Below are 18388 nucleotides of genomic sequence, written 5' to 3' on the forward strand. Positions count from 1 at the left end.
CACTGTGAATTCAGGCACATTCTTTCAACCCAGTTTTGGAGACAATGTCTCAAGGTTGTCGAACATCCCATTTTGGGGTGGGAGCCAGACAGACGAGCTGAAAAAAACCTATGAGACAACAGTTCAAAGAGATTTCAAATCAGTTGGCCACTTAACAAAAAGAGCTGCCGTAACCAGACCTGTCCTGGCACAAATAGAACACAAGGACCTTCAGCATATTAAGGAGTTCCAGACAGAGGCAGGAAAGGCCTTCACTCCTTACCATGTGGAACCAATCAATCGTATCCCAGCATGGACCAGGCTTGTCACCAACCTGAAGATGCACTCAGACAAGCAGTACCTGAACTTTCACACCACTCAGTCTGAGAGTTTCCAACATTTGGTTCATATGCCATTTGTCAGATGCAAGCCTGCACGCCATGTCATGGCTGCCCTGGCTAATTGGCGAGAAGACAAACCTCCTAACACCACTCAGAGAGCATCGTATGTCCCACAGAAGACCTCACCAATTGTTAGGCCAGTGATGAAGCCACAAGGTAGGTGGGCTCTGTTCATGTTCTTCATTTCAGTGTCCACAATGTCCACTTGTTTGTCTTAGCTCAGTATTTGTACTGAATAGGGGAAAATGTGGGAAATGCCCCCCTTAAGAACAATGTTTATTTACTGTAATGCTACACAGATAATTCATAAACCTTTACACAGTTAGAGGAAATTGTATTTTTATACCACAAAAAAAGAAATCTTTAAAAGGGGCTTCTTGCCACACTATCAGGGAAAGATGTCACCCTACCTGGGGTAACAAGTCCCCACCCCCTCCACAACTTATGAAACAATTCAGCCTTCGTTACAGAATCTATCGTTCAAATTTTCCTCTTTCGCCTGGAGAACACATCTGTTATTTCGAAAAACAATTTGACAGGTAGACTCATGAGACTGCAGCACGTTTCCACTTTGCATCAGTCCATCTTAGAAGAGCTTTAGCCCAAAGAGGTTGGCAGCATTTTTGGATGTTGATATATGGCTTCTGCCTTGCATATTAATTTAAAGTATTTCCCTTGTGGGGAAATAAATTGAATATAACCACGTGGTTGTATTTATTATAAAATCATGTCCATTTTTAATCCAGTACCATCTCAGGAATCGAAGGTCATGGGCATTCAGTAATGGTTTTCAGCCTTGCCGTTTATGCACAGAGGTTTCTCCTGATTCTCTGAATCTTTTAATAATGTTGTGTAATGTTGAGGTGGAACACCAGCAATCACAGGGGACAGAAGAAACTCTCACTTTAGCTCCAGTTACAATGACAACTTCCAGTATAGATGGTGCTCTCCTCCACAGTCCACTGAGAAGGTAGAGATTGTTTTTTTGCTTACTGCATTTTGTCCTCTAGAAAGCTCTTAATACTGCAGTTTCACTTTCCTAACAATACTGTCCAGTATAGCTGTATGTGTTCTCTTTGGCTTAGCAATGGCACTCCTCCTTGCCAATGGGAGACAAAAGAAAAATAGGAGAAAAGGAAACAACTCATTCAGCATCATTCATCCACACAGGGGTCCATAGGTATGTTTTTAATGTTTTCGATATCATTTATAAAAAATAGTGGTGCTTTATGTTATGTGGGTCACACAGCAAAATCATTATCATGATGCTTAAAAATACTGCATTAAAAATTCTGGGTATTATACTTATATATTCAACATTTCACATTCTGCACTGCACTAAATCCAGTCAAAAAGAAGCAATTATTTCTTTTTGTGTCAAGTAATGCTAAAAAGTCTAGTTCCATCACACTGAGCTTATGACAGGATTTTCAAGCTGAACTTGATGCCTGTTATTAATCTTATACCTACTAACATCAATAATTCTGCAACAAATAAAATAAATGGTAAATATATTATGCTTGACAAACCCCATCAAGGTTGGAGAAACAACAAAATATCAATGTTAAAGAAAAGCAACATATTCCAACTCCTGAACTTGGCTCCTCTGGAGGCTTAAAAGATCTCACAGACTCTTCATGTCAATTAATGTGACAGTACATAAGGCTAAATAAGTTAGTGTGATGCGTAAAGCAAAACTCAAGGCCACAGGTAAGTTAATGTATTTGTTTTATAATTATGCTTTTATATTCACTTTATTCATACCATGATACTGATCTTGTTCAGAGTTTGAATAAAGGACTTGGATTTTAGACTGAAATTCTTTTGCTTTTTTAATGACGCTATACCTTAATCGTTTTTATTTTATTAAAATAAACGAGTGAACATTCCATTTTGTCACTACTGATACAACCATAACTACCAAAACTTTAATAAATGTAGTGACTGTTTCATTAATGACACTTTCAGCTAATATTTGAGCTGGACTCAAAAAAGCAAGCCAGTACATGACTAGTAAGCACAGCTTGGAACAGTTGTACACACATGAAATATATCGTATTTTTCATTAAAACACAAACGTTCACTTGTAGAAAACATGTTTAGATAGTGATGATTCTTAATGTTATACACAGACTGTCAGGCTTCGGGACACATTTACTTCAAAACAATGGGATCTAACTGTACACCATGTGGCCAAGAAGGACAGGGATGCAGTCTCCTCCAAAATGCAGGGGTGTGGCTAAAATAAGGCTCCGCTTGTAGATTAAAACTCTTTAGTAGTGAAATTTAGTTAATCTAGTTCAATTGAAATCTTTCAACTTCAAAAGAAATTTAAAAATATCTGGTAAAGAAAACCACTTTATATAAATAGCCAGAAAAGTCAAGTATTATTTTCACTAATTGAATTTAGTAGTTACCCTGGAGTATTTTAGGTTTAAATATGTTAAAACACATTTCTGTTTAAGCATTTAAGCAGCTATTTAAGCATCAGACATCTGTCTCAAATACAACCTTACTGTAAAATGGTAAAATGGTCCATGCGTTTAGCTAATATGAGCCAATGACTCTTTACAGAGTTTGTTTTTCAACAAAGAACATTTCTTTGTTTCATTTTAGTTGAAAATGACACACAATTGTGGTTAAAAAATAGTGTGAATGATGGAGATATGAATTTGACTATTACAGTCAAAACAATTGAATAATATTATTTGTAGGGTACCGAACAGGAATAACATAAGTATAACAGTAACAATGTTCTTAAAACATACATTCATTTTCTGAACTTTGTCTATACAAGTGGGCTTGGGGGCATGTCCACATGTGAATGTACATATATTTATGCATATCCAATATGGATGTGACATATCCAGGCAGGAAAATGGCATAGAAAGTGAAACTTATCTGGCCCATATTACCTGCCCAACTTATCTGTCTTCACCCCACACCCACACACCCACACCCACACATCTCCTAAGCCGCTTCTCCTTTTGGGCCGCAGGGGGTGCTGGAGCCTATCCCAGTTATTATTGGCCGAAAGGCAGGATACACCATGGACAGGTCACCAGTCCATCACATACATATATATACACAAACACACACACACACACACATATATATCATTGCTGTCGGAAGATAACCTTGTATCTCCATTTTGTCACGATTGGCCCCTCCCAATCCTGTCCATGTGTGTTTGTTTTGGTATTGGCAGTCCTGCCTCTCATTTCGTGACTCCGCCCCTGATTGTTTTCACCTGTCCCTCGTTGTCCCTGTGTTACTTAAGCCCTGTGTTTCCACTTTGTCTTTGGTGGTCTTTGTATTGGTCTTTGTTTGATATGTTGGTCTTTGTTAAAATTCTTTGGTTTGTCTTGGTCATGTCTGCACCCCATTCTGTACGTGTGCACACCGATCAGGCATAATATTATGACCACCTCCTTGTTTCTATTCTCATTGCCCATTTTATCAGCTTCATTTACTATATAGGTGCACTTTGTAGTTCTACAATTACAGAACGTAGTCCATCTGTTTCTCTGCATACTTTGTCAAATGCTATGGATTAAGAATGGGATGTCACTCAAATTCATATGTGTGAGAAGGCAGATAAGCGAATACTTTTGGCAATATAGTGTATGTTATATATATAGTTAAATGAAGCTATAAATGACTCTCTCATTACCACAGCCCTGTCTTACTAAAACAACGTCTACGTGTCAATCTTGGCGATGATCGATATCAGAAATGGAGCACAACAACATCTGACACATTTACTGAAATCAAGCCTGGTATGTGGAATGTATGTTGTAATCATGTTCTTTGAGAAAGTAATGTTTATTAGGGAAACACAATCTCAGATATGCTACACATTATTTACGCAGAAGATAAATCTGGAAATGATACAGAGTACAATGCCAGCTACAAGTGACATTTTCTTGTGCATAATGTTTAAGACTTCTAAATAAGGTCAGATTTTAAAGCCTGCTTTTCATATTCTCTATTGAGAACAAGTAAGTTGTCTAGAAATCTTGACTTATCTGCAGTAATATTTCACCAATTTCAGCATTTCTCAGTAATGCTGTGTAACTTAAAAGCCCAAAGTGAGGATTATCCAATAGGAATGCCTCTCAGGCCTATCCAAAAGTTTGCCTTTTGGACAGGCCTGAGTTTTGGCTTAAGTTGAGAAATCATGGCTTGTAAATTCCCGTCTCAGGTTGACTCAGAATTCAAAGCATGTTTACGCTTGTGAAGGTAGCAGGATTTGTCCAGCAGATGGAGGCATTTCAGTTGTTTCTGGCAAACAAGCCATTAAAGGCCTTTAATTATTCAATGTTATGCTCTATATCTTCTACTCCACTATACTTTTTAGGAGCCTGTATTTACGCTCAGCCTTCACATGGCAGTGTGTGAACAGTCAAGAAAATGCAGAATACACATCAATTAGCTACAATGAAAACATAAAAGGAGAAGCTAACAAAGGCAACGCATGATATAAACTCTGTTTGATCTGTTTCTGTTTTCACTCTACACTAGACTGGGTTCATGTAAAGTCAATAAAGAGAACTCTCAGCTCCATTCCTCAAGGAGACACAGATGAAAGGCGTAACCAAGAGAGGATGGTCACCACTAATCACTTCTTCTTCTCCTCAGAGGTACAACTTCATCCAAAGCTCCACTTGGGATTTGCTTCACCAGCTCTATCAATCATTTTTGTTCGAAGACCTTTCTAGATAATCTACTAGATCAGTGTTGGAGCTGAACTCTGAAGAAAGCAAGATCTCCAAAGAGGAAGGCGGATGACCACAGATCTAAGTGATAACACTATTATGTGCAAACTCCCAGTGCTGTTTCACTGAGACCTAATCGTATTGCTGTTTCTCCTCAGAAAAACAACAAGCAGTTCCCAGTTCATGTGGATGGAGCAAGCATTAGGACTAAGAGTAACGTGCAGATTGGGGAGCACAGTTTGGGTGGAATGTTGTACAGCACAACAAACCAGGAGAACTATCTTCCCAAACCGTTAGCTCCAGCCCAGCCACAGCGTTACCCCCCAGGCCGAGTCCTGGCAGATCAAGGTACCACCTTATGATTTAAAGCAGGGGAGGCGTCCTGGAGGCCTGGAGTCCAGCAAAGTTTGGTGATTGTCCTCCAATTAACCTACAAAACCTGGCAATTAACAGATGAGTTAAATCAGCTGTTTGAGTAGAATGGAATCACCAGAATGTGCTGGACACTGGTCCTCCAGGACTAATGTGTTGTCTCTAATCTAACCTGACCTGAAATAACATACACAAGTGCCCTCTACTGACTCACATTAGGGAAGAGCAACAGCAAGTGACTTTTCTGGTGCAACATTTTCTTTTAATACAGCTATGAATGCTATGGAATCTCATTATCACCATGTAGAGGACAAATGGTTTTAAGAAAACAGAATTATTTCAAAGATACTAAGCCAGAATTAAGCCAGAATTTCAAGGAAATAAGTTACTATTTTGAGGTTTGAGAACTTTATTTCTATATAGACTAAATAAGTCATTTAGAAGTCAAGAAAATAATTTGGGGAAAATAAGTCACTATTTCAAGATTATGAGCCATAATTTTCAGATACTAAGTCAAAACTTTAAAAAATAAGTCATTATTTTAAAATACTATGACAAAACTAAGCAATTATTTTGACATAATATACTTTTCTTTCAATGTACTAAGTTAAAAGTTTGAGAAAACAAATCAGTATTTCAAGATATTCGTTCAAAGGTTTGACAATACTGCTGCCAGAAACAGAGAAGGAAGGAAACAGTATTAGCGCTTATTTGAACATTTTTTATACACCATACTGAATTCCTTCCCCAAATCCAATAATACGTGCTGTTCGCAGTTGAACAGCTAGGATCTTCTAGGCCCAAGTGCAAAAAATAAATACAAATTAGTTTGTTTATTTGTCAGTGGAAGATTATTATCAAGTTATTGTAGTTGTATTATTAACTTATTGTAGCTACAGTAACTGTTTGTAAAGTTGTGTAAATAGCAATACAAGGAGTGAAGAATTAAGGACCACAAATAAATTAATATATAAGTATTTGATTCATTAATAATTTATCTGGTAATGAATTACCTAATCATAAATGATCACAGGTTTACTGTAGCTCAAGCTGATAAATGAGGGATTGCAAAAGTGAAAGTTTTTCGATACACACGTACAGGCTTTTATTACTTTAAGGGTAATACAGTTCAAAATGTAGGTACTTATAAAGGCTTGTAAAATCTATGATAGTATTCACAAAAAATACAGTCTTGAGCAAAAGTGTGCAAAATTGTACTGGAACCCTGATACATAATATTGACAGACATACAACAAACATGGCAGACGTCATGTGCTGTCAGGTGTTGTTATGACAGCTTTATCATGTTACCACTACCTGTTATTGTTGTGACAGATGCCTTAATATTTTATGTCCTGATCGCCTATGTCACATGCTACTTTTGATAAATATACTCTAGTTAGTAATATTACTAGACATAATCTCTTATTACAATTCATGACAGCATATGACGTCTTCCATAACACGTTTATGCCATGGTTTAATCAGTGTATTGTAGCAGGGTTCAGGTGAAGTGTTAGGCAGCCAAGAAAACTGATGAACTACTGGCAGTGAGTCTGTTTTTCTTGCAAATACTATATAAAATTAGAATAAATACAAATAAACATAAAAACTGTAAAATGTAACAAAGTTATTAATATGCTGGCCAGCATCCGAAACACAACATATGCTGGTGACTAGATTCACGTCGTTGTGCTCTATTCGATACATCTCTCAAGGCCTTAAATAACACCATGTAACAATTTTCAAAAAAAATGTTTGTTCCCAGTTGTTAAGTGTGTTTTCCTGATTGTTTGTACCCTAAATGAATAGAAAAAAGTTATTATTCCCTGTAAACTTTGCTTTTGTGGTCAGCACAATGATATTTTGAAATTGATCTATTTTTAAGGATATTCGCCATATTTCAAGATACTTAAGAAGCTTCTGGAATTGTGAGAACTATCAAGAAGTTTCTAGAACTGTCCAGAATTATCTAGAACTTTCTGGGACTGTACAGAATTGTAGGTAGTTGTATAACTACAGTTATATAGGGCCACTATAGCCCTTCCTGAGAGACGGAGAGACATGATCTAATTGATTGGGATTGCATAGTAAGTGGGCAACAGCCATCACAGACAAAGGGGAATTGACCTAGACAGACAGGTGTGAATTCATTCTCTATTCAGATTCTGATAACGACATTATTCACACTTCACCCCACACCCATTACAGGAGGAGCTTAGGAAGGACCACTATTTTCAAATGTATATATTGTGTGTTACTCTGCTACCGGGTGATCAGTCTTGCTCTGCTGAATCCTCAGTACACTCTTGTACTTTGATACTGCATGGAATAAAGATTGACCATTTTTATCGAGTTTGGAGAGACATCCTTTTTCCTTACAGTACACAGCAACCTAGTCAATTTAGATGGCATCAAGAGGTTGCATACATCCAGCAGACGCATTTTGCTATGTATGTGGCCATTTTATAAAGACAAGAGAGAAAAAGTACTCTGTGGAAGCATCTGCTAAGATGTGTGAGGCCTACAAAACATACTTCGGCATGCCTGTTGGTGACCAAGACAAACCATGGGCTCCTCATTTCACATGTGAGCACTGCAAGAAAACTCTTGAAGGTAAGTGGATAAATGATACTCTCTTAAATAGCAGATTTAAATTTTTATTTTGCAAAATTTTTAAATCAGTTAAAGTTAAATATATCAAATATATACAGATATATTTTATTGTTTGATATATAACAGATTTCAAACTGTGTTAATATCGCACATACCACTAGTCATTAGTGCGAAATAGGCCTAAATCAAATTCTCAATCCAAATTTTATTTTGTTTGCTTATAGGTTGATACAGGGGAGAGAAGAGAGCCATGGATTTTGCTGTCCCAAGAATTTGGCGTGAACCGACTGATCACTCAATAAATTGCTACTTCTGCATGGTGGATCCTTCCAAACGTCGCACTGGCAAAAATGCAACGCCTGTAACGTATCCTGACATTCCTTCATCTATTGCCCCAGTACCACACCGTCCTGAACTTCCTGTACCAACACCTCCAGACAGAGCAACACCACCTTCAGAAGAAAGCAGCAGGTCAGACACCCAGGAAGATGTTGAAGAGCACGATTTCTCTTCATGTGCAGATGAGGAGCGGAAGCCATACTATCCTAACCAAAAAGACCTCAACGATCTGATCAGAGACCTTGGTTTCACCAAGTCCAACGCTGAGCTTCTGACATCAAGGCTCAAGCAATGGAACTTATTAGATGAAAGCGTCCAAGTCACAGGTCAGAGGAAGCGTCACCAAGTTTTTTCCACCTTCTTCAGTCATCAAGACGGACTGTGCTTCTGCAACAGTGTGGCCGGTCTATTCGAGGCTATAGGTATCACCTGTAACCCGAATGCGTGGCGTCTCTTCATAGACAGCTCATGCAAGAGCCTCAAAGCCATGCTGCTTCACAATGGGAACAAGTACCCATCTCTTCCTGTAGCTCACTCGGTGCACCTGAAAGAGGAATACACCAGTGTCAAGATGTTGCTAGGTGCCTTGAAGTATGATGAGTATGGCTGGGAAGTTATTGGAGATTTCAAAATGGTGTCATTCCTGATGGGCCTCCAAGGTGGTTTTACTAAGTATCCTTGCTTTATTTGCCTTTGGGACAGCCGGGATATTAAGCGCACTACCACAGGCGGGACTGGCCTCAGCGGACAGAGTTCACTGTGGGGAAGAACAATGTAAATTGGGAGCCACTGGTGGACCCATGCAAGGTGTTGATGCCAACACTACACATCAAGTTGGGGCTCATAAAACAATTTGTCATGGCTCTAGATAAGGAGTCGAGAGCTTTCAATTACCTCCAAGATCTTTTCCCTAAGCTGTCTGAAGCAAAGATCAAAGCTGTTGTCTTCGTCGGACCACAAATCAAGATCATAGAGTGCAGTGAATTTCCCAAGAAGCTTAATAGGAAGGAGATAGCGGCTTGGAACAGTTTTGTCGCAGTGGTTTGCGGCTTCCTAGGCAATCATAAAGATGAAAACTATGTACAACTGGTCCAATCTCGGAAAACCACACACTTCTGAACAGTTTTTGGTAATCTGTGTAAATTTGCAATGCCTATAGTGTTCTTAGTCTTACTGTATAAATGAGAAGATGCAAAATCGTCTGTTTCTATAATAAAAATTCATAATTTTCATTGCCGTGGTCACAAAAGCGAAGTTTATGATGAATGTAAGCTATTGTTAATTTGTTTTAGACATAAGCAATTGGAATATAACATTAAAAAGCTGGGAACAAAACTTGTTACATGTGAGCACTCGTACAGATATCTCAATGTAAATGCTCCATAATTTAAGGAGGAACAGGAAATAAGAATAAGAAGTTAACTTTAGCTTCATCTAATCTTCATCTACTGTACAAGACTCAAACAAATACCACTAGAGGCTCTACAACCTGAATTACTACATTTATGTACACCAATCAGGCATAACATTATGACTTCCTCCTTGTTTCTGCGCTTATTGTTCATTTTATCAGCTCCACTTACTATATAGGGGCACTTTGTATTTCTATAGTTACAGACTGTAGTTCATCTGTTTCTTTGCAGACTTTGTTAGCCCCCTTTTACCCTATTCTTCAGTGGTCAGGACCCCCATGGACCCTCACAGCGCAGAGCATTTGGGTGGTGGATCATTCTCAGCACTGCAGTAACACTGATGTGGTAAAAGGGGGTTAACAAAGTCTGCAGAGAAACAGATGGACTACAGTCTGTAACTATAGAACTACAAAGTGCAGCTATACATTAAGTGGAGCTGATAAAATGTACAATGAGCATAGAAACAAGGAGGTGGTCATAATGTTATTCCTGTATGTATAATGGTCTAATAAGCTCATATAATAAACATCAAAATATGAATATAAGCAGTTATGTTTGCCATGCCAAAAACATGTGGTGTCGAATGTTGAAATGTGTTGAATTTAGACACAACTGTATTGTATAAAATTTAATTATGAGTTACACCCCTAATAAAATTAGAATACATTGCCTTCCTTTTTCATTTGTATTTATTCTAACTTTTTTTTTAACAAATGTTTACTGCGCAGATAAAAAGCTTTCCATATAAGTTTCTCGGATGGCCTAAGGCTGAACTATATGACAAGTGCATTGAGAATGAGCAGTTTCTTGTTTCTGTTGCTGCATTCTGACCTTTCTCTCTTGCTCTTCATCTCTAGAGTCTGGTCCAGCTTTTAGCACTGTGCAAAGCGACTTTACTCCACCAAACTGCACAAGACACGACTTAAGCCCTGAGAAGCTGCACCAGGTAAAACCTTTCCCTGCATTGTCACTGATCTACTACTTTCATAGTTTCTTATTTACACAATGGCTAAAATAGAAGGAGCAACTACACATCTTTATTATATTCGTATTATTTTGGCAAATAATAGTGGTATAGCTCATAGTGGTTTGCTTCTAAAAGTCTAATTGCATTTTAGCTTGTAGCGACTCAGCCACTAAACACAGGAAAAATAGAGAACCAGTTTGACTTATAAACTCAAAATAGGTTGATAGTAATGGTAATATTTACTGTATTTGATTAAATAGAAATGAGGTATATGGCATGATGAAATTAAGTTCATACAGCAAGTTCTGATCTGCTCTGCTCTGGTCTGGTCTGGTCTATGCTATCTCTTCTGTTGCCTTTCTAGATAAAAGCCAGTCACATCAGGCTTCCTCACAGCGAACGCTGCTTCAGAACAACCCACAAAGAAGCTTTTGAGCCCAAGCCCTTCTCCAAAGCGTCTTTGGACAACTGTCCCAGACAGCATATCAGCCACATTGCGTTCTGACCAGACAAGCATGCTAAGTGATGCTTACTGCAGTACAAAATGGCTTTTCACAATGTCTTATGGAGCGCATGTTAAAAAGAATGTTATGTGAACTCTCTCCTAGTGTTAACTTCATTGACACACACTGCATACTTTTATAGTTATAACTAGTGCTGGACAATGTATAGAAATCCAAGGCCAGTTGATGTTTAAAAGAGAGATTTAGTGAAGTGTGCTTTGATTTGTTTCATTTATTTGCATGATATTGTCTTGGATATTATGGTAAATTGATTTTTACTTTACAGCACTTTTCCAGAGTGTAATGGAGTAAAAATTGGCATGTTTTGCTGTGAAATGTACTGGAATAAGTAAAAGTCTCATACAATCTAAATACTGTAATAATGCATAGATGTACTTAAGTACAGTAATGAAGCACATGCACTTTGTTCCAGCATGTACTAGCAAATGTCTTATCAGAACAAGACAACTGTTTGTGGCGTGCTGTGAAAATGCCACTTGTCCTACATGAAGTTTATGCGGGAAAGATAAGACTTAAATGATAAGAGCAATTGTGCCAGTAACAACAGTCAACAGGAACTCTATCACTTATAATATAGGTTTATGAGATACATTCCTAGACTAACGTATTCCATATAGACTAGGCAAGTTAAGGTATGCTGACATGCTACGTGCTAAATCCCACAGCCGAGTGTTAAAACTTTACTTGGTTAAACCTGTAGCTTCACAGCAGGCACCTCTGTGCAGTGACCGGAAAACATTTTGATGTTGATCCACTGCAGCTCTTCTGGCAGTGTTACAGTGCTATTAAAGCCCTCACTCTTTTTCCATTCTTGTTGATTTTTCTCTGAACAAACAGAAAAGCTCGCTCCTGTGACAGCTGTGTAACCTTGAACTTGGACGCTATTTGTTTTGGAGGCTTTCATTGTTGACTAAAACTGTATTAGGAGGATTTAGCCTAACTTCACCTGTGGGGCAAAGTGGGATTTATTTTGGATTTATTTCTGCTTGTGGTCTCGGGCAAGATTTAAAGATATATACACTGCTCAAAAAATAAAGGGAACACTTAAACAACACAATATAACTCCAAATAAATCAAACTTCTGTGAAATCAAACTGTCCACTTAGGAAGCAACACTGATTGACAATCAATTTCACAGCTGTTGTGCAAATGAAATAGACAACAGGTGGAAATTATTGGCAATTAGCAAGACACATTCAATAAAGGAGTGGTTCTGCAGGTGGAGACCACAGCCCACTTCTCAGTACCTTTCTGCTTTCTGGCTGATGTTTTGGTCACTTTTGAATGTTGGTGGTGCTTTCACACTCGTGGCAGCATGAGACGGACTCTACAACCCACACAAGTGGCTCAGGTAGTGCAGCTCATCCAGGATGGCACATCAATGCGAGCTGTGGCAAGAAGGTTTGCTGTGTCTATCAGCGTAGTGTCCAGAAGCTGGAGGCGCTACCAGGAGACAGGCCAGTACACCAGGAGACGTGGAGGAGGCCGTAGGAGGGCAACAACCCAGCAGCAGGACCGCTACCTCCGCCTTTGTGCAAGGAGGAACAGGAGGAGCGCTGCCAGATCCCTGCAAAATGACCTCCACCAGGCCACAAATGTGCATGTGTCTGCACAAACGCAGACTCCATGAGGATGGTATGAGGGCCCAACGTCCACAGATTTGGGGTTGTGCTCACAGCTCAACACCGTGCAGGACGCTTGGCATTTGCCAGAGAACACCAGGATTGGCAAATTCGCCACTGGCGCCCTGTGCTCTTCACAGATGAAAGCAGGTTCACACTGAGCACATGTGACAGACGTGACAGAGTCTGGAGACACCGTGGAGAGCGATCTGCTGCATGCAACGTCCTTCAACATGACCAGTTTGGCAGTGGGTCAATAATGGTGTGGGGTGGCATTTCTTTGGAGGGCCGCACAGCCCTCCATGTGCTCGCCAGAGGTAGCCTGACTGCCATTAGGTACCGAGATGTGATGCTGGTGCGGTTGGCCCTGGGTTCCTCCCAATGCAGGACAATGCTAGACCTCATGTGGCTGGAGTGTGTCAGCAGTTCCTGCAAGATGAAGGCATTGAAGCTATGGACTGGCTCGCCCGTTCCCCAGACCTGAATCCAATTGAGCACATTGGGACATGTCTTGCTCCATCCACCAACGTCACGTTGCACCACAGACTGTCTAGGTATTGGCAGCTGCTTTAGTCCAGGTCTGGGAGGAGATCCCTCGGGAGACCATCCGCCATCTCATCAGGAGCATGCCCAGGCGTTGTAGGGAGGTCATACAGGTATGTGGAGGCCACAAACAATACTGAGCCTCATTTTGACTTGTTTTAAGGACATTACATCAAAGTTGGATCAGCCTGTAGTGTGTTTTTCCACTTTAATTTTGTGTGTGACTCCAAATCCAGGCCTCCATTGGTTAATAAATTTGATTTCCATTGATGATTTTTGTGTGATTTTGTTGTCAGCACATTCATCTTGTACAGAACAAAGTATTCAATGAGAATTTCATTCATTCAGATCTAGGATGTGTTATTTGAGTGTTCCCTTTATTTTTTTGAGCAGTGTACTTGCACCCGACTCACCAAAACAAACTCACCTGTCTAAAAGCATTTAGTGCAAGGCTGAATGCAGTTTTAGCAGAAGACTAACATGTAAGTAGGGCTTTTTTTCCCTAATGTATTTGTTTATTTTGTATCTATTTCATGCAGGTGATAAGAATGTGAACTTGAGTCATTAATGCAGCTAAGTTATTGTGTTTTTTTTTTTTTTTTTTTTTTTTTTTTTTTTTTTTTATGGATAAGACTTTACACTAACATCATTTTGCTCACTACCAAATATAGTGACGTTGCAGTAGTGACTGTTTTGGTGACAATTTTAGCTCATTTTGAGCAAAACTCAAATGCTAGGCCGACCATGTCTAGCAAACACAGCTTTGAACAACTGTCCACACACATTCATAATATTTTCATTTAAACACAAAGAAAATGTGTTTTGGTCATGACTGTTTTTAATGTTACACACTCGTCAGGTTTCAGACTTTGGGGCACATTTACCTCAAAACAATGGGATCCAATTGCTCACCATTCCTGGTCTAAAATCCAAGGGTGTGGCTAAAACAAGGGTCTGCCTACTGACTAAACTAAAAAGGTTTTGTATTTAAAAATAATTGATAATAAATCTAAATCTTTCAACTTCACTTTACAGTGAAATAAAAATATAATTATAAAAACAAACAGATAATAGAATCATAAACAGATCACAATACAACCATAACAAATATCCAAGTTCTGAATACTTTTTATTGTATTTATTTGTTTTGTTTACTGTGGGACTGGAGTTTGACCTAAGTTGGTCCAACTGGTCCTCATGAATAAAAAGCAAATATTTTAAATAACATTTCAATTATACAGATATAAAGAATCAAGAATTGTTGGAGGTACTTTAGGCTGGTGCATCATGGCCAGAGGTGAGTAGTAGCCAGTCCCATCTATTTAAGTAACCTTTTGTTGGACCTGTTCTGAGTACTTTTACGACTGTGGAAAGGAATCTACTTTTCACTCAGTTCGGTTAGCTGTTCACATTCAGTTCCTACTTGCTTGGTGTTAAACCTAATGCTGTTCTGTTGGTCCAACTTTGCTGTTGCTCACTCTTCTCACGTTTCAGCTTTAGCGTTTTATTTTAGGCCAAAGGGATGTGTCATTATTGACATGACAACACAGTTAATATTTAGTTTATTTCTATTACTCTGCTGCATCAGGAAGGGCATCTGGCGTAAAACTTGTGCCAAAACTATCATGCGGATCACAAATATGATTGCCATACCGGATGGGTCGTGGCCCGGGTTAACAACAACCGTCTGCGGTGCTGTTGACCAGCAGGGTGCCGGTGGAAATTGGACTACTGTAGGTCGAAGACCATCAAAGAGAAGAGGTGGAAGGCGGGTTAGAAGGCAGCGAGAGAGAAGGAAAGGCAAAGAGCTTGCAGACATGATGGAGAGAAGGAAGGTAGATATTCTGTGTGTCCAGGAGACCAGATGGAAAGGAAGCAAGGCCAGGAACATTGGAGGTGGATTCAAACTGTTCCATCATGGTGTAGAGAGGAAGAGAAATGGAGTAGGGATAATCCTAAAGGAACAGCTTGGAAAAAGTGTTCTGGATGTAAAGAGAGTGTCAGACAGGATCATGAGCCTGAAGTTGGAGGTTGATGGTGTAATTTTGAATGTGGTCAGTTCATATGCACCACAGGTTGGTTGTCAGTTAGAGGAGATAGTAATTTTGGAGTAAGATGGATGAAGTGGTAGATGGTGTCCCTAGAGAGGAGAGATTAGTGATTGGTGCAGACTTCAATGGACATGTTGGTGAAGGGAACAGGGGATGAAGAGGTGCTGGGTATGTATGGTGTGAAAGACAGAAATGCAGAAGGTCAGATGGTTGTAGATTTTGCAAAGAGAATGGAAATGGCTTTGGTGAACACCTATTTTCAGAAGAGGGAAGAACACAGGGTGACATACAAGAGTGGAGGGAGGTGCACAGGTGGATTATATCCTTAGCAGGAGATGCCACCTAAAGGAGATTGTAAAGTGGTACCAGGGGAAAGTGTAGCAAGGCGGCATAGGGTGGTTGTCTATAGAATGAGATTAGAAACAAAGAAGAGGGAGAGAGTGAAGACAGAGCCAAAGATTAGATGGAAGCTGAAGGAGGAGGATGGTTGCAGGCAGTTCAGGGAAAAATTGCAACAGGCCCTTGGGGGCAGTGAGGAGCTACCTGAGAACTCTGAAACTACAGCTAAGGTGGTGAGAGAAACTGGCAAAAAATGTGTTGGGTGTTTTTTCTGGTCAGAGGAAAGAAGACAAGGAAAGTTGGTGGTGGAATGAGGAAGTCCAGGAGAGTATTCAGAAGAAGAAGGCAGCTAAGAAAGTGGGATAACCAGAGATGAAAGAAGTAGGCAGGAGTACTGTGAGGCTAGTCGCATAGCAAAAAGAATGGTGGCAAAGGCAAAGGCTCAGGCCCAAGATGAGCTGTATGAGAGGCTGGGCAGTAAAGAAGGAGTAAAGGACTTGTATCGTTTGGCTGAACAGGGAGATAGAGCTGGAAAGGATGTACAGCAGGTTAGGCTGATAAAGGATAGAGAGGGAAATGTACTAGTGAGTGTTGAGCAGATGGAAGGAGATTTGAAGAACTAATGAATGAGGAAAACGAGAGAGAGAGGAGGACAATGGGGAGAGATAGTGGATCAGGAAGTGCAGAGAATTAGTAAGGTGGAAGTGAGGGCAGCTTTGAAAAGAATGAAGAATGGAAAGGCAGTTGGTCCAGATGACATACCTGTGGAGGTATGGAGATGTTTAGGAGAGAAGACAGTGGACTTTTTAACCAGGTTGTTTAACAAAATCCTGGAGAGTGAGAGGATGCCTGATGAGTGGAGAAGTAGTGTACTGGTCCCCATTTTTAAGAACAAGGGTGATGTGCAGAGCTGCAGTAACTACAGAGGTATAAAGTTGATGAGCCACACCATGAAGATATGGGAAAGAGTTGTTGAAGCAAGGCTAAGGCGAGAGGTTCAGATCAGTGAGCAGCAGTTTGGTTTCATACCCAGAAAGAGTACCATCAATTTTTGCATTGAGAGTGTTGGTAGAGAAGTACAGAGAAGGTCAGAAGGAGCTGCATTGTGTCTGTGGATCTAGAGAAGGCATGTGATAGGGTGCCAAGAGAGGAACTGTGGTACTGTATGAGGAAGTCAGGTGTAGCTGAAAAGTATGTTAGGGTGGTGCAAGACATGTATGAGGATAGTGAGACAGTGGAGAGGTGTGCAGTTGGAGTGACAAATGGTTTCAAGGTGAAGGTAGGGTTACATCAGGGATCAGCTTTGAGCCCCTTGTTTGCAATGGTGATGGAAAGGTTGACAGATGAGGTCAGGCAGGAGGCTCCATGGACCATGATGTTTGCAGATGACATTGTAATCTGTGGTGAGAATAGAGAGCAGGTGGAAGAGAATCTGGAGAGGTGAAGATGCAAGGAGTAGCGGTCGTAAAGGTGGATGGCTTCAAATATCTTGGGTCAACCATCCAGAGCAATGGACAGTTCAAAAAAGAGGTGAAGAGTCCAGGCAGGGTGGAGTGGGTGGAGATGGGTGGAGATGGGTGTCAGGGCTGATGTGACAGAACGATAGCAGCAAGAGTGAAAGGGAAGGTTTACAAGACAGTAGTGTGTCCTGCTATGATGTATGGTTTGGAGACTGTGGCTCTGTCTAAAAGACAGGAGGCTGAGCTGGAGGTGGTGGAGATGAAGATGCTGAGATTTTCGTTGGGAGTGACAAGGATGGACAAGATTAGAAATGAGCAGATCAGAGGGACAGTGAAGGTGGAGCAGTTGAGATAAAGCCAGAGAGGCCAGGTTGAGATGGTTTGGACATGTGTTGAGGAGGAAAAGTGGATATATTAGTCAAAGAATGCTGGAGATGGAGCTGCCGGGTAGAAGGAGAAGAGGTAGACCTCAGAGAAGGTTTATGGATGTAGTGAGGTGGACATGGAGATTGTTGGTGTAAAAGTAGAGGAGGCAGTGGATAGGGCAAGATGGAGGCAGATGATCCGCTGTGGCAACCCCTAAAGGGAGCAGCCGAAAGAAGAAGGACTCTGCTGCTGTAATACTGTGAATTTCCCCACTGTGGGACTAAAAGGATTATCTCTTATCTAATTCCATTTTTGTGTGGCATTTCTCATTTTAGTCCAAGAGTAAATCAAATAGAGAAGAGGGCCAAACAGTCTTCAGTTTCCATGCTGATAAATACTGAATAAGTTCTACTGCAGTTATTTACGCTACTGTACAGTTAAAGTTGCAGTCACTTTTGAATAATGTTTACCAATTTTGTTGCAGATACATGTATAAAATGACTTTAATATGATGCTAATGTTCCATAGTTTTCTAATGATCTGTAAGAGGCTGTCCTGCCTTCTGCCCAATGACCACTGGGATAGGCTCCTGTGTACATTTATGATAAATGGACCAATATATGTGCTGTAAAAGTGCCTGGGCACAAATTTTGAGGGCAAATCCAAAGTCAGGGTCAAG

General features: G+C 40.1%; 1 protein-coding gene across 1 annotated transcript; it reads left to right on the forward strand.

Moving 5' to 3' along the window:
* Nucleotides 1-3692: 3692 nt before the first annotated feature.
* Nucleotides 3693-12134, forward strand: LOC119265277. The gene is made up of 6 exons (XM_037545589.1): nucleotides 3693-3769; nucleotides 4059-4159; nucleotides 4905-5023; nucleotides 5257-5446; nucleotides 10695-10783; nucleotides 11169-12134. The coding sequence occupies exons 3-6, from the start codon at nucleotides 4988-4990 to the stop codon at nucleotides 11307-11309; spliced, it is 456 nt and encodes a 151-aa protein (XP_037401486.1). The 5' UTR covers nucleotides 3693-3769; nucleotides 4059-4159; nucleotides 4905-4987; the 3' UTR covers nucleotides 11310-12134.
* The last annotated feature ends 6254 nt before the right edge of the window (nucleotides 12135-18388 follow it).

The sequence above is a fragment of the Pygocentrus nattereri genome, chromosome 15 (genome assembly GCF_015220715.1).
Source record: "Pygocentrus nattereri isolate fPygNat1 chromosome 15, fPygNat1.pri, whole genome shotgun sequence".
Classification (NCBI taxonomy): domain Eukaryota; kingdom Metazoa; phylum Chordata; class Actinopteri; order Characiformes; family Serrasalmidae; genus Pygocentrus; species Pygocentrus nattereri.

What these genes read in the sequence shown, in the direction of transcription:
- LOC119265277 (XM_037545589.1), top strand. Translation starts at nt 4,988, where the DNA reads ATGGTCACCACTAATCACTTCTTCTTCTCCTCAGAG. An exon ending in ACTTCTTCTTCTCCTCAGAG is followed by an intron (nt 5,024 to 5,256) that starts GTACAACTTCAT and finishes GTTTCTCCTCAG; the next exon opens with AAAAACAACAAGCAGTTCCC. An exon ending in CCGAGTCCTGGCAGATCAAG is followed by an intron (nt 5,447 to 10,694) that starts GTACCACCTTAT and finishes CTTCATCTCTAG; the next exon opens with AGTCTGGTCCAGCTTTTAGC.